We start from the raw sequence: 22,795 nt of genomic DNA, 5'->3' as shown, positions 1-22,795 counted from the left end.
TCGATGGATTTAATTATTTTCTGTGCTTATTACTTGAACTTTACTGGTTTTTGCAGGATTCGTCGGAGTCAATCAGGTAGTCCAGTTCAAACACATGACCCCGATCTTGTTGAGTTCAAAAGGGGAGTCCCCAGAAACACAACTGGACCAAGACAGGCACGTTCAGGGTACATAAGGTACAAGACATTTATTTCTGTTTGAAGATATGCATGCATGGACGCAAACGCACGTGCGCACGCACACACACACACACACACACACTTTCTCCTGCCTGACTGATGTGCCATGTGGCGTTATAACACTGGGAGGGTCACACTAATATATTCATCAACTCTGTAGTCAACATCTTGCACACTGATCAACTTGCACCTTTCGACCTTGAGACTATACTGGAATTACAACTTTTTTATTATTTCTTTTTTCATGTCTTTAATATTTTGAGTGATTCTGCATGCCTGTTTTGACATGTGTTGTGATTTTAACTTGTTGATAAAGTACTGTATCGGCTCATGTTCTTCAAGTGCCTGTTGGAATTGATTCAATAGCTCCACGATACCCTATCCAAATAAAATCTTGTTTCTCCGATTTGAATTTCAGAGACCTGAAGCTGCATTTTTCTAGGTGGAACACAGAGCAAGTGTGTACATGGCTTGAGGACATTGGACTGGGCCAGTATGCCACCATGGCCCACCAGTGGGTCAGCAGTGGTCAAACTTTATTGTCTGCCACACCGCAAGATCTAGAAAAGGTACACACACAGTTTGCACATGAGGTGTGAGCCAAAATCCTTCTGTTGAGAGATGCCGAAGGCAAAGAGTGTGAAACAAATATTTAGCTTTTTTTTTTTTTTTTTTGTCCAGGCTTTGTTTCATCAGTTTTTTATCGAAATCATTCATTAGCAGAGCGGTACCAACAATTTTGTGTACGCACAACATCACTAATCCCCAGTCTTTTGAATCATCTGCTCTTCTACCTGTCAGGCTTATCTTCGGCACTGCATGTTAATTGTTTTTAGTTGTACCTGTCTCTTCACTGTTGTTGTTTGTCTGTTCATTTGACATTTAGTAACACCTGCCTCTGAAATTCAACCTACCCTTTAGTTCCGCCTTCAACATGTCATCTTCCTCACACCTCCCTTCTGCTTTGTCTACAGTCTCTTTCATCAGGATGGTGTTTTTTTTTTTTGTTTTTTTTTTGCAGGTGCAATTTCATCTCTTAACCATCAAACATAGCTGTGAAGGAAAAATAAATTCTATCTTTTCGTATCTCTAGGAAATGGGAATGAAAAATCCATTGCATAGGAAGAAACTCCATTTAGCCATCAAGACGTTTAATAGCAAGCAGCACGAGAAGTCTGCCGAGCTGGATTACCTCTGGGTCACTCGTATGTACAAAACACCAGGATTTATCTCAATAACAATAATACTTGAAACTTAAATGCAACATGTGTTCCGAAGGCTGGCTGGATGACATTGGCCTTCCTCAGTATAAGGACCAATTTAGTGAAGGAAGAGTGGATGGGCAGATGTTGCAGTACCTTACTGTGGTACGTTCTATAGAAAGTTGAATAGCATAATCAGCATAACATTCATATAAAATTGTTGTAAAACCACTGACGTTTCCACCTCTCTTTTCAGAACGACTTGTTGGTCCTCAAAGTGACCAGCCAACTGCATCATCTCAGCATCAAGTGCGCCATACATGTTCTACATGTTAACAAGTTCAACCCGAACTGCCTCAAACGCAGGCCCGGCACTGAGGTCAGTAAGAAATATGTACATGCTGGTAAAACAACCAATAATGAATGAGATGACATTTCCATTTTACTCTGCTGCGTATTCCTATTGAGTCTGACTCGGCAGTGCTCAGAAAGCACACTTTTGTCCGTCAAACAACTCATCTTTTTCCTCTCTTTCTTTTTTGATCGATGGAAATCATTTTGGTTCTTCGGCCCCAAAGCCTAGTCGTTAAAATTTTGAATTCCTACAATAATTCCTTAAATACTGACCTCGACTCAAACAGAGATAATAATAATAATAATGACTGTAACTATAAATGCTGCAGATCCTAGATTCTGGTCTCTTACATGGACGTAAAAGAACTAGCGAAACCAGGAAATTTAGTCTGGATATGCCAGTTCGGGTCCTAATAAAAAAAAGGAGTACCTACTAAAGAACTAACAATCCCTCCTATGACTCAGAGTGGCTTACTGGCTGCCACTGTTGCTATAAACAAGTTCACCGGGCGATGTTAAAGATGATTTTAAGTTATTTGCCAATGATGAGTAAAAAGCGGTAACCATGTTTGTTTATGTGTGCGGTTCAGAACCAGTTTGCTCCCAGCGAGGTGGTTCAGTGGTCCAATCATCGAGTCATGGAGTGGCTGAGATCTGTGGATCTGGCAGAATACGCCCCAAACCTAAGAGGCAGTGGAGTTCACGGAGGACTAATAGTGAGTTTTACTCACACGTGGAATTATGACACAATATTTCACGATGAACTTAAGTGTCTTGTGCCTCTTCTGTAATAGATGTTGGAGCCTCGGTTTAATTCCGACTCGCTGGCCATGCTGCTTAACATCCCTCCTCAGAAAACATTGCTGCGGCGCCACTTGACCACCAATTTTAGCAACCTGGTGGGAGTACAAGCTCAGCAGGAGAAGAAAGAGTACATAGAGGCAGTGAACTACACACCACTCAGCATCACTGCCAAAGTCAAGGTGAGGCCAGCACGACTGCGTTCTACAGCATGGAAGGGGCACGAGGCAAAAATAGTTGTATAAGAGAAAGCAACTCCTATCTTGTGTTACATGAATAAAAAAAGCACCGTTATCTGCATGAGTCCTCGTTGCGTCAGCTCAGTTTAAGCTCCACGCATTTCCTGTGTGATAATAAAGCGAGGTCGGAACTCCTCTGCTACTCCTCACGGCTTCAAGGCTCAGCCGCAATCCCCGTCACTGTTCCTCCGAAGGAAAGAAATAGGCACATACAACTGGAACTCAGAGTTGTCCCTTACATGACTTTAAACACTTTGTACTTCATCTTTACTGCTGCTTTAAAAAATATATTTATTTTAATAGAGTACACTAGAGGTCATCGGTATGCATTGTGGCTGGTGGCACGTTCTGCCACCAACAGGGACGTATCAGAGTGAAATGTACTGGTCATGCCAATTAATTATTACATGCAGGGAAGTTTACAGAAAAAAAACTTTCAATAAAAGCAAAAATATTGGGCCTCATTCACCAACAATTTGATTAAATCTATTCTAAAAGAAAAAAGTTCAAGTAGAATGGCATCTACAGGTCTTTTGTCTTTTTTGTTTCAGCCTAAAAAGTTGGGCTTCTCTAACTTGACGCATTTGCGGAAGAAGCGGCCGGATGAATCAACAGACTACGTTTGCCCGGTTGAGTCAGCGGGGTCCCTTAAGGGACATTCAACAGTTAACGGTACCCAGGTGTATCACTACAACAACAACAACAACTTCAGAAGCCTGAGCACCATTGTGACCAGAGAACCTGATCAGTCCAGGCACCAGGTAGGACCAACAACAGGCATGACATCTCACCGAGGTCGAAAACGTGGGCGTTTTCATGATTGTCCATCAGCCAATGACTGCCACTGTTCCTTCCTTTGCTTGCAGCCCTTAATACCTCAGCCCACATCCCACCCCCATCCCGTGCTCCTCAACCCAGCCCATCAGTGTGACCCAGTACCTTGACAAGTGAGGAGATCTTTGTGACGTTCCGATAAAGCTGCCTGGTGACTCTACAATCACAGCTGCCTGTCATGATGGATCTAGTCCGCTTCATGTATTATTGGTCAGGTGCTTAACAAGCCCAACCTCGGCCTCCTTTCCTGGTGACAGTGCAAAGGCAGTTTTTCTAACCATTGTGCACCTACAAGAGATTATTTCATGTGTGAGTTCACTCGGACACCATCTCCACCTCTTTTCCAGATTGAGTACAATTCTTCCACACGCTTGAAATAAACTTCTCACATTGTTGCTTTAATTCTTACAAAATTGTATTCATTATTTATGGAATGGCAGAGCCAAACATAAAACTGAGTGGAACAGGGAAACTGACTTTGTATAATGTTATTATTTTACAGTAGTTGATGACTTTTTATACTAAATTGATACTTTCAAGAATGGTTTGTGTCATGTAATCAGAAAAAAGATTGAAATATACAAACTGTGTGTGTGTGAGTATGCAGAAGGTTATTTACATTTTCTTTTTTAAATTGAATTAATGTAGCTGTAGGCTGCAACATAACACTGGTAATTATTTTTAAAAGTGAATGCTTTCAAAATGTCAATTGAAAACATTAAAATCTTTCAACACCTTTGTTTTTATGACTCAGTTTTATGTGAAATAATTTTAGAATGTATTCATATAAACTTTATACTGCGGACACTTTATTCAAAAGGCCATTATTGTTTCCAGCTAATTCCACACTGCAATGTCTCTCATCCTATATTGAGGCAAGACACATATTTCACATCAGAAAAAAAAAAAGGCACATTACAGTAAAACAACTAACAAAAGGTCATCCAGTGGAAGTCAACTAGTGGTAGAGCATTTCATCATTTTGCTTTTACTTGTGTGTTGGTTGGTGTAGAAGAATTGATAAAAGAAAAAACAAATTTTAATTTATATAATTCACAGGATAATTTCCCATGGCACACCTTAGATCTCTCACGTCATATTAATCTGCCATGGAACACTGGTTGAGAATCACTACTGTATTGTACGTACCAAAATGCTTGGTAATGTGGGTTTTGAGTAGAGTGGGTTAATTTGACCAAATGTTTGGTTAGTTAATTTTCATCCATCCATTATCTGTACCACTTATTTGCACGAGGCTCACAGTGGTTAGTTAATTTGACTCAGCAAATTGGTTTAAAGACTGGATTTAGTTGGGCTTTTGTACTGAAGTAGAAATAAATGTTATATAAAATTCTTGGGAAATATTGGTGGTGGCAGGATTGATTTTGGGCCCAGGGATTCCAGTTCAAGTCCTCTACAGACCTGCTTCTTGAAAAAAAGTGTTCACCTCGTAACCCGATTTTTGGTAGCCTTAACTTTCTTCTAATATGCAGGATCTGCAACTTTTGTTAATTTAGCATAACACTTTCATTTTGAAAAGGGTGATTCGAAAACCTGAGCTTTTCAAAAAGATGTTTCCCTCACTAAATGATCCCATTGTATGCCATTGCCACCAGCATGATCCCTTAATCCTCCATCCTCAGCATCATATTGGCTGACCAGGCTGCTGACTTACACACAAACCGAAAAATAAACAGTTTATCATAATTCACCACTTTTTGTGCATTTGTGTGCATGCATGTGTGTGTGTTGCAGATGGGGATCACAAGGGGCACCATATTACAAATTGAAGCACTTTCTGAGAGCATCAACAACATGACAGTAAGCAGTATTTAAACGGCATGTGTGAATGAATACTTGTAGAAAAGTCATTCCGAATCAAAAATATGATTCAAATTTCTTGACGTTTACATCAAATTTCATTTCACTTGGTTTAAGCTGAATGGTTGGTTTTCATATTGATTGCAAACAAAGAAGTATCAAATGCGTAACTCCTGATTTTAATATGGCACGTGTCAACGGTAGAGATCTTTGCTTTGTTTCCAGTACCTGCTCAGCCGAGATGAGGCACAGAAGGAGCTGAGGCAATCTCAGACAGCGCTGGTTTGAAGCAAATTCATGTGATGCTGACCACTGAGGCCTGGCCGAACAACACTGAATCTACTTCGACAAGCTGCTGCAAAAAGGAGCACTATACAGTGTAGCTTGCAAAAAATGATAATACTGACTTGTGCATGTTTACACCTCAAACGTAAAGCCAGAAATAAGTTAGACGCATCATATTTTGCGTAATGAGATATACAGGTCAATTGGTTGGAGACTGACCAATGTGTGTGTGCGCGTGCGTGCGTATTATATATACATATACAAATATATATGCTAGTGATGTTATTTTTGAAATTATTGACCAATCTTAAGTGTTGTCACGTGCTATCTTTGATAATGCAATAATACGGAAGAGGATCAGGACCAGTGAAGAACCAAAAAAATATAGAGGTTGGCAGGATTCTAACTTCTCAGAATTCTCACTTTGTAGTTAAAATTTTCTTTCAAGTACCAATTCTGAATTAAAAGTGAGAATTCTGAGAATAAAGTCCAAATGCTGCCAACCTTGTTTTTGTCTGTTTTTAAGGTTTCTTGAAAAGTGAAAAGTGGGTTTGGCAAAGCAATAAGGTGAATACATTTTGACAGTGACTTAATGTTTTACAGGCAGATTTTCATTCAATTTTTTTTTTTAAAAGAACTTCTAACACATAAGTCTTATTGTGTTTGTTGCAGTGCATAAAGTGTGGGTTTGGATGTAATGTGGTAAAAAGCAATTGTCACAGATCGGATTGAGCAGGGCGACCAAATGCAGCTTGGACCAAGGTTTATTCAGCAAAACAAGCTAATAGACTCGGCAAACTGACATGACTTAACAAAATCACAAAAGGACTAACCGACAGGGACGCGAAACAAAGGACGTGAAGACATTAAGACAACAGGAACCAAAAAGACATCAAGACAACAACACACACACACAATAACCCGAAGGGTCGTGAGGGGCAGACAGGACTTGTATACACGACAGGTAACAAGAGGCAAGTGAGAATAATCAAACTAATCATGGGCACACAGGAGGGGAGGGGCGAGCACACAAACAGAAACCATGACAGCAATAAAATACATGAATACCGCAACTGTTTTAACACAAAAACATGTGGATATATTCATGTCGTAAATATTTTGTTAAATACCTCTTCTCTTTACAACTATTACTGGTACTTATCTACTTTTACTAGAATTCTCATCCTTTCCTATCTTTTGTTTTTTAACCACTTATTTTGTGTCAGGCCACACTGGTAGGGCAGGGGTGCATGACAAAAGCCAACTCCATTTTAACCGAAAACAGGTGGCATTGTATAATGTGGACAGACAATGAGAAATACTTTCCTATGTGATGTCTTTGTGCTATTGGATCTGTTATACAGTATTCATTTGCAAGTGTTTAGTCAAATTTTGTCTGTTTTCTTAAGGTGGACTCAATTTTACTCTCATGATCGCGAACATGACTGTTGCTAGTCAGTCCTATCAAAAAAAGACAAATTTTCCTTTAAAACGACAGTGCCTCTGAATAAGTCACGGTGGCTACAATACCTGTAAACCTCCAAATGAAGGACTGCACATTGAACAAAAAGTATTTTTAAAATGTTCATTATGCTCTTCAATCACTTCATTTTCATTAGGCACCTTAATAGTTTCAATTACCCAGCACATTTCTGTTACCATAGGTCATGCATGGGAAGTCACCTCCAGTCCTCAAGGACCGGTGTCCTGCATGTTTTCTATGTCTCCCTGTTGCAACACACCTGATTCAAAGGGTCAGATCTGGTTAAGGTCTGCAGAACCGGAATAACAATCCTGATCATATAAATCACATGTGTTGCAACAGGGAGACATAGAAAACATGCAGGACACCAGCCCTTGAGGACTGGCGTTGCCTACCCATGCTGTCAGGCTATATATATTAGCGGTGTCATGTCAACTAGCTGGGAAGCACTTCGATTTGCTCACACAACAATGCAAACACACTAAACTAGCTGTCACGGATCGGATAAAGCAGGGCAACCAAATGCAGCTTGGACCAGGGTTTACTGGAGAAAACAAACTAACAGACTCGGCAAACTGACATGACTTAACGAAATAACAAAAGGACTGACCGACAGGGACGTGAAACAAAAGACGTGAATCAAAAAGACAATGTGAATCAAAAAGACATCAAGACAACAACAACACACACAATGACCCCGAAGGGTCATGAGGGGCAGGCAGACAGGACTTATATACACGACAGGTAACAAGAGGCAGGTGAGAATATTCACACTTAATCATGGAGGGGAGGGGCGAGCACACAGACAGTAACCATGACAACAAACACATAGTGGAACGGCTGGGGACGAGATGTGACACTAGCAAAATAGCAAAAAAACAAAAACTCCACCCATGCACACAGTTAGACTGAGCTTTGCACTTGATTTGCACTGGGCTCGAAAATAGGGTCCTTGATTTCAAGTGATGCTATGTTTGGCCCAACCACTTTTTCACTTTAGGGAGCAATGAGTTACTTTTCCACACAGGGTCATATTACACAGCATTGAATAATTTTGGAGGGTTTTCATTAAAAAATAAAACTACCATTTAACTGATGCAAAAAAAAGGAATTAATGTTTTTGGCACTGTATGTATGCAATGGATTGTGTTCTAAATAAATAATATATTAAATTGCTTTTGCCAGTTTGGATGTTCACATTCCCAAGCCTTGAAAATCCCTGTTTCCCTTTTATCACTGTTAATTTTTCTCCAAAATGTTAAGACCAACATCCTTATTTGAGCCTCCCTTGCAAAACAGAGAAAAGAAACTTGTTTACCTGTCAAACCCCTTGGGCCAACCGCAGTCTTCAAAATGCTTCTTTGAGTTTATAACTGGTAAGATAACTTTTTGTTGACTTACGTAAAGTTGCATAAATGACAAAAACCCCACCCATGCTAACATTATTACCTCCCATTTGAAGCTGGGATGGAAAGTCCTTAGCTGTACTGAAGGTACTGTACACACCACAAAACTGAACACACCTTGCGTACGTGAGCAGGCCAGGAAGAAGAGCAGAGGGTCGGAACTGGACTTGGAAGTTCACACAACATCCAGGCTCATCCTGGTGAGTACTTTATTTTATTAGCAAACATTGCTTATTTGCTCCACAAATGTTACAATAACTATAATTAAATTAGCAGTGCTATTGCTCCATATGGCAGAACAGTTCAATCTTCAGTTGTCCACAATCCAATATGTAGCTTCCAATTAGTTCTAATTCCCAAACACATATCATCACTTGAAGATCAGATCTTCTAATTTATCATAATTCTTTTTTCAGTGTCAAACTGTCCGCGTCGTAAACCTTACATACCTGTACAGCCAAAATGTTAAGTCATGCCATACAACTATGAAGACAGAAATCCCTCAGTGGCCACAGTTAAGTCCCTCCAATATTTTATTTGATATTACAAATTATATGTATAAATTATTTTTGCAGCTATGTATTGGTCAAGCCCTCCGGGAGAGAAAAGTTCCTGGAGCCGTGTCTGTTTGCGCTCATCAATAAAGTTTGCAGTTGAGTTGAATTTGTTCTCGTTACTTTGGTGCAGGCAGGCAGAGTTGATTCTCTTTTCACTTGAAGACAGCTAATTTTGTGAATCATTTCCCCATCCAAATTATGCCAAATGTATTTATTTTTATTTTTATAAAATGTCTTCTATTTTTTCAAAGTTCCTGTACAAAAACATGAGCTCAACATTGTAACATTTTTTCTCGCAAAGCAAAGATAGATCGATCAATCAATTAAAACGATGACATTTAATTCAGGTCCCCTGTGAGTCAAAGTACTGCTCGACATAACCTTTGACCCCCAGTGTTTGCGTCTATATGCTCATCCCTACTCTTCTCCCCAGTGTGTTGGTGAAAGCACCCTCTGATCTCCAGTGTCCGTCTAGCATGGGAGAGAACATGAGTAAACCTTCCGCAAAGCCCTTTCAAGATGTCACCTTCTTCACTGCTTTCAAGCCCTACAACTCTCCCTCCACCAATAACACCCCCCCTCGACCAAGCGTCTTCTCAACCCTGAGACGGCGCCCGGTCGCCAAGCCCAATGATTTCATTCCTCTCTTCAGTGACTGCATCACGACTGCCTCTTCTCGAACTGTGGAATACCTCCTCTTCAAGGACCCAGAAGACAAGTTCCACCCCAGCCCAGAAACCCTCACTCAGGTAATATGAGGCACGGCTATAGACCAGTCAGAAACCTGTGTGACCTCAGTATGGCTGCTTTCAAGTGCCCATGAATTACAGAGAGAAGGTGGAAGACCAAGTTAGAAGAAAAAAAAAAAGTCTGACATGAGAGCCGCCACGAAGACAGACTTTGGGTTGGTTTAGCTGTTTTATAGAGTGCCTCATTGTCACAGTGTGGAAAATACCTGCGATGATAGTCCAGCTACCAGAGGCGTTAAGAGTCTGGAGCAGGATCCACTGTATCTATTTTCAAATTTATCGGGAGGAGAAGTAAAAAGTTGGTAGAATACTTGATTGACAAAATATTTGTTCTTCATGACTTCCCATCCCCGACTGCGTCTAATGTCTTTTGCCACAGATCTTCTTAATGACCTACATCTCCCAGAGCATCAACCTCAACTTGACCGACACCTTTAACTGTACGGCCATGACCCCCGAGCAGCGCATCCTGCTGGGGGCTGACTGGGTGTGGGCCGTGTTGGAGAAGTCCAGCAAGAACCCTCGCATCCAGATCGCCGTGCAAGTGCTCCACTTGTCTGACAAAGAGGGCGGCGAAGAAGACGGCGTTCTCCCAGAGACGAGCAGCGAAAGTGTCAAAATGGCCCAAAAGGAGTCCAGTGACAAGAACATGTACGAGAGGATGGTGGACTTCTGCTCCTCCGTCGGCAAGGACTGCTACGCTCTCTTCTTGTTCTTCGGGAAGAAAAACGACAAAAGCAATATCTACGGTGTTCTCAGCAACAACTTTGAGGCGGCCATTGAGAAGTGCAACAAGATCGACAGAGCTCTTCTCGAGAACTTCTTCAAGGGGTCGCGGTATCTGCACACACCCTCCGGGATGATGCAATCCATTGTCTCGAGGAGCGAGGGGGACCCGCTCACCCTCATGATTAAATTCAGCTGATCCCAAGATCTTGAATTGAACATAATCATATTCTCAAATCAAGTCTTAAGATGTGTAACATCACGTCCAAAGAATGGTGAGTCCCAAGTTAAACAGACCTATTCAATCAATTCAATTACAAGGAAGGTTTTCAATGAACACATAAGTGTAAATGAGTGAGTGAGTGACACAGACAGACAGACAGACAGACAGACAGACAGACAGACAGACAGACAGAGAGACAGACAGACAGACAGACTGTGGTACTATTTTGCAATGTATCAACACCCAACACAAGGCAGAAAAGTTCAACAACGCTTACTTAGAAATGCCACCTAAATGTGTGACCACAGCATTGCAAATATTGCAGAGGGTCCAAATCCTCTTGTCTGATTTGAAAAGTAACTAATAGTTTAGTTTTAGCAATGAGCTTTAGAAAATAAAGATGTATAGTTGAATATTTTTGTCACTTCCTTCACACTGTCATTAGACAGACTACAATCAGTAGGTTTTTACTTTATTTTTCTTGTTTTTGCATGATATTTGAATAATAATTGTAAGTAATATCCTTTAAACTTTCAAAGTTGAGAGGGAATTGCACATAAAAACATGGGGGCTGCAGTAATGAACTAGAAATTATGATGAGTAAAGGAAATAAAATGCAACAAAGTTGGTTCCATATTGTCTTATTTTTACATGCTGCAGGTGACTGTCATTTTTTTTGTTTTATTTCACAGAACTGTTATAATGAGTTAAGCAATTTGATGAGATAAATGCGTTGAGCATGTTGCAAATAAGGTAGAATTATCTTAAACATAAAGCACCAAAAATATGGTCAACTTAATGTTAGCAATTGCTGTACAGCACATGAATTTGAATTCTCATTCCGAACTCTGACGCAGGTAATAAAAATAGGATTAATTTAAAAATACTGACTTGGTTAAAAACAACACACATGTAAAGATTCAGTCAAACAAAGGCAATTTTTTTACAAAGACATTTTATAATATAATAAAGAAAAATCACATAATTATCATGAGGACTAAGCTTTGTTTGTAAAAAAAAAAAAAAAAAAAAATGTTTTTCTGGTCCAGAAACGTGTCATACTTTTCAAAATAGTCATTTTCTAATGATACGATATTACAATCTAATATGAAAATTCACATTTTCTTCATCCTCTTCCTCCCTGATTGGGATTCTTTGATTGATGAATGTGTCACAGTTCTTCTTTGGTCGTTTCTTCTTCGTAGCTCTCACGCCGACACTTGCACTCATTTACATGTTCGGTCGACTGAGGCACCAGCTCCATGTCAGCGTGGCGGCTCGGCTGACCCGACTGCCGCCGGGCGTACGTCAGGAGCACTCGATAGTAGTAACAGTAGAGTCTGCTGGGCTGCAGCAATTCCCGGGCTGCAGCCTGACCAGCCCTGGCGATCTTCCTTGCCTCGGCGTCATTCTCTTTGGCCCATTTGATTTTTTCCAATAGGTCTGAAAGATTTCTCTTGAAGGCGACGTAGTGAACGCCAGCTTTCAGGCTACTATAGAAATGCTCATAGTAGTGTGAGTCCTGCTTCAGAACCAGACTGTTCCCAAGCATCAGGTAAGGAAAGCGATACGCCGCCACTGTGCCATCTACATTCACCTGGTACTTGTACTGAGGAGAATAGAACAGGATGAAGAAGAAACCTCAAATGTTTTTTGCACAGCGACTTAAGACTCACCTTAAAGAAATCGAAGAATCCGACAAGCGGTGCTTTGCCAACGTGTTTTTCACGGTCTCTGAAAAAGAACCATCCTGTGATGCCGGCATCCAAAAGCTCTGGATGTTTCTTGGACAGAGACACCAGCTGGAGACGTTCTTCTCTGCTATCGCGGCCACGGAAAAAAGCCCGATGGGTTTTGTTTGCCCATGAGGGACCTAAAAGAGATGATCCAGAGTCTTCGCTTTTATCTGATCCAGATCACTTGACGGCTTTGTAAATTAGGACTATTTGCTCCCTGGTTCAATTTTTTTCTGCTCTGTAAAATACTAAGCAAACAAATGTGAGGTTAGCTGCTTGTCTTAAAATGTTTGCAAGAATGTAAAGAGTCATGTTTGGTGTATGGATTAGTAGTGAGCATAAGAGCAAGTACTAAGACACACACACGCACACACATTTGAATACAGTTGCCAGCTGTCTAACTTAACTCATTCACTGCTAGTCGTTTTCAAACAAAGTTTCTCATATTGCTTCCATTTTGACTCATCTTACAAGACGCCCACAATATCGCTTCATGCTTACAGTGTGGCCAGTCTAGCGCATTGTAAACACAGACAATACTGAGGAATGAAAAATCTCAAATTGATTTTTTTTTTTCAAATTTCATTCAGTCGTACGTGTGAGTATTGTTAGATAATACTAAAAACTAAGTTGAAGTGTCAAAATTAATCAATTAGTCAAAAACAAATTGATTATCAAATACTGGCCTTGTATTTTAATAATCAAGGAATTGTTTAAAGCCATATTTTAACTAAAGATTGCCCAAATTTTCTGATTTCAGACTCTCTCTGAATTCGATAGTCCTTCATTAAATCAGACTAATTTATTTCTGCGTTTAATGAACAGGAGACGTTTGCAAGCATCTGCTTTTACTTTAAATAACAATCACCTTCTTCTGTGATACTGTTTAACTATTTACTTGTTTTAATTACCAAATAATACCAAATAAACATTTTTTTTTTATAAACAAAATTGGATCAACGTGCTTTTAATTACACTTTTATGCAAATAAAATTATACCTGATTATTCGATGAATAATAATTGATTGTAAAAATATCCGATAATGACAGCCCTACTTGTAAGCAAAGGAACTTAAAAAAAAATACATTCTTTGGGAGTTAACTACTTAAGAACAAATACAATGAAATGTATTTTGTAATCTGCTCTTGGCAAAGCAGGAAGGAAATTAGAACAAAAATAGAAAAAGCATAATAACAGTGGCTGAACTCAAGAGGTCTCCGTTGTCATGGCTGAACCTTGGCATGACTCAGCAGCGCGAATGCGAAGGCACGGAAGTTATTATGGAGATTTACTCAGCACAGCGAGCCTGCTTGAGACTTGTGACAAATTTCATGTTTTTCTGAAACACCTCCAAGCTGTGTTCAGTCAGGCACGGTAATAAACAGGATGAAACTTTGGCTCTTGTATTTTCCTGCTGAGCCTTAATGGAGCGAACACATGAATTGTGGTGTGATGGCTCAGACTTGCAGGACCAAATTCAACTGGGGAGGGAAATTAATTTCCAAATTTTCAAAAGTGTAACTGTAACTGACTCAAGAGCACGTTACCTGTGTTGCCTTGAATGGAGAGCAGGTCATTGGTGACGCCTCTCATGCTCTCCAGAGTGGAATGAGTGACCTCGTAGGTTGGGAGGACGATATCTCGTGAGTCTGTGGAACCACACCAGGATAGGACCGGGACAGGATTTTTGTCGACCGCCCTCGTCTCCAATGGCCAGTCACCAACATTAATGTAAAACTCCACATCAGGTAGCCTCACCTTCACAGAAAGTTATCAAGCAATGTCGTCAGAATCGCATCACAAGGAACTCATTAAACACGTTGTGTTCTTGCGAACAGTGCTGAAAGGATTTAGAAATCGTTACCTTCCTTGTCAGGGATAGTAGCATCTCATCGGAAAACATCTTGAAGTCGGTGTATTTTCCCAGCGTTCGACGGAACAGCCGATTTTGGATAATGGCATAATGAATAATACCCCCTCTGTTTGCAAATTTTCGGGGCACCTGCTCCCTCAGATGCTGCAGGTTGATCGTCGGGAATGATTTGAAATCTGCCTCGATCTGAGGCTCGTCAAGCGGACACTGCATGGCATCCTGCCAGGCCGAGGCGTCAGGTTCAGGACAGTCACAGTATTCATCATAGACTGGACCTACACGTTGAAAATAATCATCTTTTTGAATTTTAACATTTCACATCAGTTAACTGGTTATTGTTACAAGCAAGAACAAAAAAAAAAAATGATTTGCATCTCCATCATAAGTCCAACATAGCAAACTGACCTGGGATGATGTAGGGTGATTTGGCAACAGCAGTTTCATGATGGAAGATCTCAACTCTGAGGCCCATTGCTGCTGTATTGTACAAGCGGTACCTCACCATGAAGGATCCATCTCCTCTGTCCAAAGGTGGGGGGACGTGGATGCGAACGTGCTCCTTCTTCTCCAGTGACGTTATCTTCACTGTAAATGTGTCTTTGCCTGTACGAAACAGTGTTTAAGTTAATTCGCATTCAAGGAAAAGCTTGGAAAATAGTAAGTATAAACTAGATAACGTGAGAAAGCTATCTTTCAATTAAAAATCAATCTTCTGAGACCAGGGTGAAATTACTAGTACTAGTTATGCAGCAACTTGCTCGTTCAAGCGGTACGTCACTGATGACAAACCAACAATTGTAATTAAGTTGATTAAATTTGTACCTGGAGATGAAGTCAGATGTTTTCCTTTGAAATCGACCGCCTGGATGAAGAAGTGTCGGACAGGCAAAATGACATCAGGATTAAGTCCTGGACCCCAGATGACACAACTTCCAGGGTCGATTCTTTCGCAGTTAACAATCGTGATGTGTAAGCTTATAAATAGAGCAAAAACCAAACAAACATGTGGTAACGCATGATTAAAATGCGTGAGTGAGATTAGGTTCCGTTTAAACATCGTATTGAGTAGTAGCCACATAGCCTATGTTAACAGAAAACTTTCTCAGGAGACATATTGGCTCAGATGGACACGCCCATTAGGTGATGATGCGTTCATTTAGCGTCGAACATTTTAAAACATCACGTGACTCAACTACGGCAGTTCAACTTTTTCACAAACTTGACATTGATTTTTTTTTTTTCTTTTTGCACGGTCTACAATGCCATAGCATGTAGAAAAACATTGGCCAAACAAATATAATTCTTTCTATATAGTATTAGACGATAATTTACATGAGGCGCATTGATAGAAGTATCTTCATTAAAATATCAAATTATACCCTACAGTAAAACTGCATTCAAAACCACACATTACCATTTTAGAAGATGATAAAATCATTTATAATGTTTTGACAGTGTTAAAAAACAGCGGCATTATTACAAGAACTATTTTGCTAATCTTAATATTAGTATGCAAAAATGTGTTCTGTTTTGTATCCCAGTTTGTCCAGATTTGGCAGACACGCATACTGGATCATTGGGGGAGGACCACACAGAACAACAAGAACGTCTGAGGATGGAGGTGGGAGGTGCTCCTTGATCATAGTCGAGTTAACAAATCCAGAACTGTACTTCCAACCTAAAGAATAGAAAAAGAGACGGTAGAGGCAGAAAGTTTGACTCAAAATACTGAAAGGGCAAGAAATAGGTTTTCCACTTGTCATGTCAATCCAGACGTGAAGCCTATAGACTAGAGCACAGGTGTCAAACTCAAGGCCCGGGGGTCAGATAGGGTCCACCACATCATTTTATGTGGCCCGCAAAGTGTTAGGTTACTCTCTCCAGTCTTAATGTCAAAAGTATGTTGAGATCAGTGGGCGAGGTTCAATGCAGTTATACAATATTTATGATGTAAATCCAAATAACTTAAGTCTATGACAAAAAATGAAAGCATTACCCTCAGTGTTGCAATACTTGGAGTGTCCACTCCCCAAATTGTTCCCTTTCCCATTTAGTGTTCCTGTTTGTCACCAATAGTGTTTGTGTGTCGGCATGACAATAAGAGTCACGATCTTTGATTTAAAATGGAAAACAGAAGTTGTGGGGAATCATAGATGGTAGTTGGTTTGAAAATAACAGAAATTGCAGGTTTAAAACATTCATTTATGCCCTTGCTCTCTCAATCACTCTAATAAATAAAGAAAATGTGCAAATAATAAGACTCTGTTGTTAAATTAGTAACAAGTTTTTGATGACATCCATGGCAACCAAAAATAAAACACTTCAAAGAGCAAGAGCACTATTGTATTGCTCATAAATAATGATCATGGATCGGATTTTCTGTCAGGAACGAATGAAGACACCACATGAAAGAGTAAGAACATCTTTCAAGGATTTCACGACAGAGCTTATGTAAAATATTTTGCTCGTTATTTTTTTTCTCGCTTTAAGGATTATGCAAATGCACATTTTCCAAGCTACTTTAACACACTGTCAGAGCTAAAGCTCCCTGCTTGGATTTTGCCTCAGCTGACAAGTCTTTGTTACCATTCTTTCTTGGAAAATTCAACAGTGCAATCTAAGGACTAAAGCTTGGAGAGTTTCGACGACACGTGTGCTCCCTATGTCCTATATCAGTTTATAAGCTAACTCTGAATGGAATTGTTTGTATCATGAATTCATTGTTTCACAGTACTTTTCGTGTGGAATTGTGTCATTAATTTGTGCTGTGTTACGCTTAGTATTGTGAAGCATTAGTGTGCGGAGGCAAACTGTATAAGCATAAGCTACCTCCTGCTCACCAGACCTAATATTTGCCTTCCACAAGTAGTGCATTTCCAATTTCATCCTTAATAAAATGCCGCAGTCGTCAAACAAATTAAAGTAAAAGTCAAGCCCCCAAAATTATTTGCACTAATATGTTGTATGTGCCTCCTCTAGTCCAAACACATATTCATATTGCCTTTGAGGAATATTAGTTAGGCAGCAAAATTCAACCAATCACAGCTCAGCATTTTTCCTAGGATGAGTCGTGATTGTGATCTGTGATACGCACGCGCACTCAATCAATCATAGTAAGCCAATGATGTCGAGAAAGTCATATTGACCCTCATGGCTGAAGAAATGCTTAATTACCTTCACTAGGTTTGTCCAGTGTAAACCAGAGCTTCAGTTTGTCAGGATGGCTTTTCTCCACCTCGTGAAGCTCCTCCCTGAGAAGAATATCTTTCTCTGTCTGTAGAACAACATATAGCGAGATACTTACAAAGTGTATAAATAACAATAAAGTATAGAGCTGACCTGATTGGCAAAAATGAGATGGCACATCGTGTTGTCACTGGGGTCTGCTGCAATTGTCCGAATTAACTGCAACATTGGTGTGATACCTGTCATGGTAAAAGACTTCATTGATATCCCTCATATGTGACTCCCGTCTTGCAAATAGTCTCTAAACTTGGTCTTCATCTTTAATTAAAATTTTATTTTTCTAAGAGTATTATTTCATCAACAACTAACAAGAATAACAGATTAACAAAACCTGAACAAACCTGTTCCTCCAGCAATCATTCCAATCTGTTTAACCTTCAAATTCCTTGGTTCTGACTTCTTGTCTGGTCGGATGGAAAACTGACCTGAGAATAGAAAAACCCTGCATTTATCTCTCCTTGCACAACAGTGACATCTGCTGTTGAAATTGTGCACATACACCTCATGATGACAAAATGTTTGGGGGATTTTTTTTTTTTGCAAATTCTTAAAAAATAAAATTATCTGTAAACAGAAGTAGTTCTGAACCAGCTGGACTCTTCCTGTGGAGAGAGGATAACCTTTCAGAAGGACAACCATCTCTGCATCACACCACCAACCTAGTGGCCAAATTCTAAGAACATTGATGTTTTCTTGGAATTTCCCCCCAAAGTAAAGAGCAGGTCCTAAAAAAATCAAAGCTAATTCAACATGGTGGTGCTTGAGAGATGCTGCAAAGAGGAATGGGGAAAAAATAGTGGTACCATATTTAAAAAGTAATTGCTGTCAAAGGTGTATCAACAAAAGACTGAACATGTGATATCTTTTTTTTTTTGTCGATTGCAATTTGATTTGCAATGTTTTGTGTCATTATGGGGCGCTGTGTGTAAAATTTTGAGTCGGGTGGAAATAAATGTATTCCATTTTGAGAAGAGGCAAAAACAAAACGTGGAAAAAGTGAAATGGGGGTACATTTTGTCTGCACACACATACCCTTGCCTCTATACACGAGCAGTCCGTTAGGTCCCCTGAAGTCAATTACGTCTCCAGTCGCCATGTTGTCCAGGTACTGCGACATTTTCCCTCCCTCTGGGAATGAGGGGTGCGTGTTCTTATAGTACACCTAGCAACACAAAACATTATTTTAAATCAAGTACTGTACATTAAATGTGAGCTTGTACCTTGACAACCAAGTCAACATATCCTTGCTGGTCATCACTGGAGACTGGCGTGTAGGCTCTGACGACCAGGCTGCCATTCACCTTGGCCGAAAGATACACGTGCTGACCTGGTGAAATGAACCAAACAAGTGGATTTAATACTCATAAATGCACTAACATAGTCATAAATGATAAGGACAGTTGGGTGATTTAGTACCTACTGGTAATCCAAGGATATGATCTGAAGACGGAAGGCCAAAGCGAAATTTCTTTGTGTCATGACTAATTTCCTGCAAAGGAAAAGAACAATGAGAGCCTGACTAAAAATTGCATTGATTGATAGACAGACAGTGTGCATACCTGTTTAGCTATGAGCTTCAGAGGATATTTAACCATAGGATCGAGCAAGGTGACTGGCTGTTTCTTCTTGTTTGAGAAGTACAGCACACTTACAACTATTACGCACACAGCAACCACCACAGACAAAAGCTGCAACAGATATTACATCCAAATGTGTTGGCAGATTTGACATGTAGGTACTTTACAGCAGTCAATTCTACATTCCAATTCTCAGTATTACAAATGACAACAAATCCTCAATGGGAGCACAGGAAAATAAAACTGTTCTTCTCACCATACTTGGATCCATAGTTTTCACAAGTTGTACCGAGTTGAAGGTTGTTCATTCGTTCATGCAGCCAGAGAGACCAGAGTCCACTCAGTTATAGTACCTTTCACTCCAAGCATGCTGGGGGAGTTGCCCATCATGCAACTGGAACATTAGCTGTTGAAAGCACCAATAGGAAGTCAGCTTTCAACATGACACTACATAGCATGACATCACACTTGGACAGATAGAGGGAGGGAATTAAACAGAGACTAAAAAGAGTGATTGGCAGTTGAACTATTTTTGTAAATGCACAAAATACATGACTTTTTTTCTCAACATCTACAAACACTATAACTAATGTCGCACTTGTGCATGTCTAAGCAAAATTCCAGTCATAAAATGTATGTACAAAAAACAAAGTCCAGTCTTTTAGTCATATTACAGTGCATGCAGCAATTACTCTCAGTTGGACAATGCTAGAATGTCGATATCATGCAAGGCTTATACTAAAATCACATAGCTGTTAGTAAATATTTCTCTAGTCTTGTACATATATTTAAAGCAGCAAATGAGTTGACCTTAACACATAACCTTATCTCCATTTAAATCACTGTATCATCTGACAGCCATTCAGCTTCACGTGTGAAACATGTTTTTAGCACTTCTCTTGCCCTGAAGATTCTGTGCTATCATCTTCTTCATCATCAACAACTTCCCCATCAGTGAAACATGTACTGTTATCACATCTTGTTGACTGACACTGAAGTAGGACTTTTGAAATTTAATATTCAGAAAGACAAAAAGTTAGTATGACACAATAATTTATTTAAAAAAAATAATAATGGAGAAAATAAAAGGCAATAAAATACAAAAAGATGATAAATGGATAAATAACGGGTTTCAAAATGTTTAGCTGTGATGGGTTGTTCTATTGTCCTCCTTGCATAAATGAATAAAAATGGTGTTCAGCTGCCTCTTCCACATGAATGGCCTTGTTCTAATAAGAACAAATAGTAAACAGGGCAGTAAGTGAATATATTCAGTAGCAGTTTTTGGCACGGGCAACATGGGCAGCATTTTTTTGTCATGTGGGGGGCGGCCTAGAGAAAAACCCACACATTGAGTGAATAAACTAAATAGGTCAGGGCCGACAACTGGGTAATTGTGGTTATACAATGCTGCTTTTCAAATAACGCATGTAAAGGGGCTGTTACACATAACATATTTTGTTTCATGTATTGTACAATATTGCGGAAGTGGTATTATCAGCTTCCTGGCATCTACACACAACAATGCTGCTATGATGTTGTTCAGTGTGTATATTCATCATTCTGTCAATGATGTCATGTGTGCCATCATTATCAACATGTACGCACGATTCCAAGGCCAAAACAAAAGATTTATTATCTCAGGTGACAATGTGTTCTTCTATCCTTTTGTCACATTACTTTACTCTTCAGAATGAATGGCACAGTAGAAGGTGTAACACAAAAATAAACTATTCTATTATATTCCAGACACAATTAGGCAAACATGGATAATTATCTAATTCATCATTTCTCAATGTATACTTTTTTTCCAGGGCAGCAACAGCCTCACATCGGTGAAAATGTTTGGACTGCCACTATCAAGCCCCTTGAATGTTTATTTCTGTGATACTCACCTGCCTGGAGAGTATTATGCATAAAAACAGCAATGATAGTCCTCTTCCCAGCCACAAAATTCATCACTCGGTTCAAACAGTAAGGATTACCTGAGTGTGAGATGGCTACTCTCTCTTAAAAAAAAAAAAAAAAAAAAGAGAAAATTGACAGCATGTGGTTCAGTATGCAGCATCAAGGTCAGTATGGTAGTTTTAAAACACTAGCTTGGATGTGATGAAACAACCTGAAGTGTGGGAAAAACATTCTAAAACACTGAGCAAACACTGATTTACTGTATATGGAAGGTAATGTCAAACTACTGTTTGTTTTTAGGCTTCACAAATAATAGTGCTCTATGGGGAAAAATATTTGTGACCTTTTACAAGGTTCTTGTTTTGTCACTGTTCCAATGAGTGAAAAAGCTGCTTGACAATATAACGCAGCCTGCAATGAACATCATGCCCTTTAAGATGAGATGCAGGAAACTCAACATCAAACGAGAACAGCAAAACAAAGGACGGAATAGAAGGAGGTTTGTAACCTTTCGGACTACTTAGTCACTCACGAAACATTAACACTGAGGAAGGCACCATGTGGTTCCTGACTAGGGAATAAACACTAACCTTTAAATAATTTTACCACAGGCATGGCAATCACTCACAGTTCTGTTTTCAAAGGCTGTTGGAAAAGTGTAGAACTATAATCCATGTTAAATTCAAATTTGACAACCCAAATAAAAGAAATATATAAATGGACACAGAGAAGAAAGAGGGAATTACTCATCCTAGCTTATGACAAGCACTTAAATGCTTTTTTCAATTGGTAATTGGTTATATGTTATTTGCCATAAGCCATGTTTGAATGGGCACCATAACATGCTCCAACCTGTGGTGAGAGCACAACTTGACAGAGGCATGTGAATGAGAGTATATTTTCTGCCTGAGAGGTTTCATTCTAAGCCATGTAAGCCCCTGGGTTCCTGTTTATGCAGCACTGTGTCCCAGTGGGAGTACAGTGGTTGCTGGGTCCTGGTTTCCAGGCAGTTGTTGTTAAGCGTTGCATAAAAGTGCACAAAATACATGGCATGTTTTCTTTGAGGGCCAAAATGTAATTACGACAATTCAATTGGACAATTGACAGAAAGCCGTTAATGTGTCTTTTTTTGTAGCCCTGATAAGTATCAAATGACCAAATGGTGAACAAAACGCGTCTCATCTCGCAATGAGCTTATGTCAACATGTATGAAGCCACACGCTAACAAAACAGGTTTGTCAAACTTTGTAATGATCAAGCTGTATATTGTACTGTACTCTGCTCGAGGGCTGCTGGATTATGGGGCAAAATATATTAATCATGATTATTTTGGTAAGAATTGAAACCACAATTGTTTGAAGGATTATTTATTTGTTGGTACTTGACAACAAAATGTTTAAATGTAAAAAAAGATATTAAGAAATTATTTGAAACACTAATAATGTAACTTCCTTTTGGACCAATTTATTTTCATAAAATTAGATCATTTTAAAAGGAATCGGTTTTACAGAAGTTGTATTAAATTGAAGTGTAATTGCCTTTGCTCTCTCGTGATCAGCATCCTCACCTGGCTTTAAAAAGTATTTACCGCATCT

At 39.5% G+C, this 22,795-nt stretch overlaps 4 protein-coding genes across 17 annotated transcripts in view; 2 read left to right on the top strand and 2 right to left on the bottom strand.

Annotated features, from left to right (window-relative positions):
- ppfibp2b (PPFIA binding protein 2b) overlaps positions 1 to 4,348 on the top strand; it is a 32,645-nt gene extending 28,297 nt beyond the window's left edge. For all 13 annotated transcript variants that reach the window (XM_088378079.1, XM_088378078.1, XM_088378083.1 and 10 more), the window contains 9 exons: positions 57 to 176; positions 598 to 748; positions 1,273 to 1,384; positions 1,458 to 1,546; positions 1,638 to 1,760; positions 2,326 to 2,451; positions 2,530 to 2,718; positions 3,327 to 3,536; positions 3,642 to 4,348. In XM_088378079.1, the coding sequence (XP_088234205.1) occupies positions 57 to 176; positions 598 to 748; positions 1,273 to 1,384; positions 1,458 to 1,546; positions 1,638 to 1,760; positions 2,326 to 2,451; positions 2,530 to 2,718; positions 3,327 to 3,536; positions 3,642 to 3,719 (1,198 nt within the window). In that variant the 3' untranslated portion in view covers positions 3,720 to 4,348. The remainder of the gene's footprint in view (positions 1 to 56; positions 177 to 597; positions 749 to 1,272; positions 1,385 to 1,457; positions 1,547 to 1,637; positions 1,761 to 2,325; positions 2,452 to 2,529; positions 2,719 to 3,326; positions 3,537 to 3,641) is intronic.
- Positions 4,349 to 8,660: 4,312 nt separating this feature from the next.
- rep15 (RAB15 effector protein) lies at positions 8,661 to 11,488 on the top strand. Of its 2 annotated transcripts, XM_088379376.1 has the most exons (4): positions 8,678 to 8,804; positions 9,180 to 9,256; positions 9,595 to 9,910; positions 10,290 to 11,488. In XM_088379376.1, exons 3-4 carry the CDS (start codon positions 9,638 to 9,640, stop codon positions 10,833 to 10,835), a joined length of 819 nt encoding a protein of 272 aa, XP_088235502.1. In that variant the 5' UTR covers positions 8,678 to 8,804; positions 9,180 to 9,256; positions 9,595 to 9,637; the 3' UTR covers positions 10,836 to 11,488. The 2 variants fall into 2 exon arrangements, with proteins under 2 accessions (XP_088235501.1, XP_088235502.1); XM_088379375.1 differs by lacking the exon at positions 9,180 to 9,256 and having other exon boundaries at positions 8,661 to 8,804.
- Positions 11,319 to 15,742, bottom strand: poglut3 (protein O-glucosyltransferase 3). Its single transcript, XM_088379373.1, has 6 exons — positions 15,292 to 15,742; positions 14,875 to 15,072; positions 14,461 to 14,744; positions 14,144 to 14,354; positions 12,536 to 12,732; positions 11,319 to 12,468 (listed from the first exon to the last, which is right to left on the bottom strand). The coding sequence occupies exons 1-6, from the start codon at positions 15,545 to 15,547 to the stop codon at positions 12,031 to 12,033; spliced, it is 1,584 nt and encodes a 527-aa protein (XP_088235499.1). The 5' UTR covers positions 15,548 to 15,742; the 3' UTR covers positions 11,319 to 12,030.
- A 143-nt stretch (positions 15,743 to 15,885) lies between these two features.
- cyb5r2 (cytochrome b5 reductase 2) lies at positions 15,886 to 19,712 on the bottom strand. Its single transcript, XM_088379374.1, has 9 exons — positions 19,549 to 19,712; positions 19,275 to 19,403; positions 19,132 to 19,204; positions 18,936 to 19,042; positions 18,748 to 18,877; positions 18,057 to 18,140; positions 17,809 to 17,894; positions 17,644 to 17,743; positions 15,886 to 16,147 (listed from the first exon to the last, which is right to left on the bottom strand). The coding sequence occupies exons 1-9, from the start codon at positions 19,561 to 19,563 to the stop codon at positions 15,975 to 15,977; spliced, it is 897 nt and encodes a 298-aa protein (XP_088235500.1). The 5' UTR covers positions 19,564 to 19,712; the 3' UTR covers positions 15,886 to 15,974.
- Between the last annotated feature and the right edge of the window lie 3,083 nt (positions 19,713 to 22,795).

The sequence above is a fragment of the Syngnathus floridae genome, chromosome 6 (genome assembly GCF_059516105.1).
Source record: "Syngnathus floridae isolate MCC-2025c chromosome 6, RoL_Sflo_1.0, whole genome shotgun sequence".
In the NCBI taxonomy this organism is placed as follows: Eukaryota; Metazoa; Chordata; class Actinopteri; order Syngnathiformes; family Syngnathidae; genus Syngnathus; species Syngnathus floridae.
Note: the sequence above shows the minus strand (reverse complement) of the source record. Positions and strands in the feature narration are given on the sequence as shown.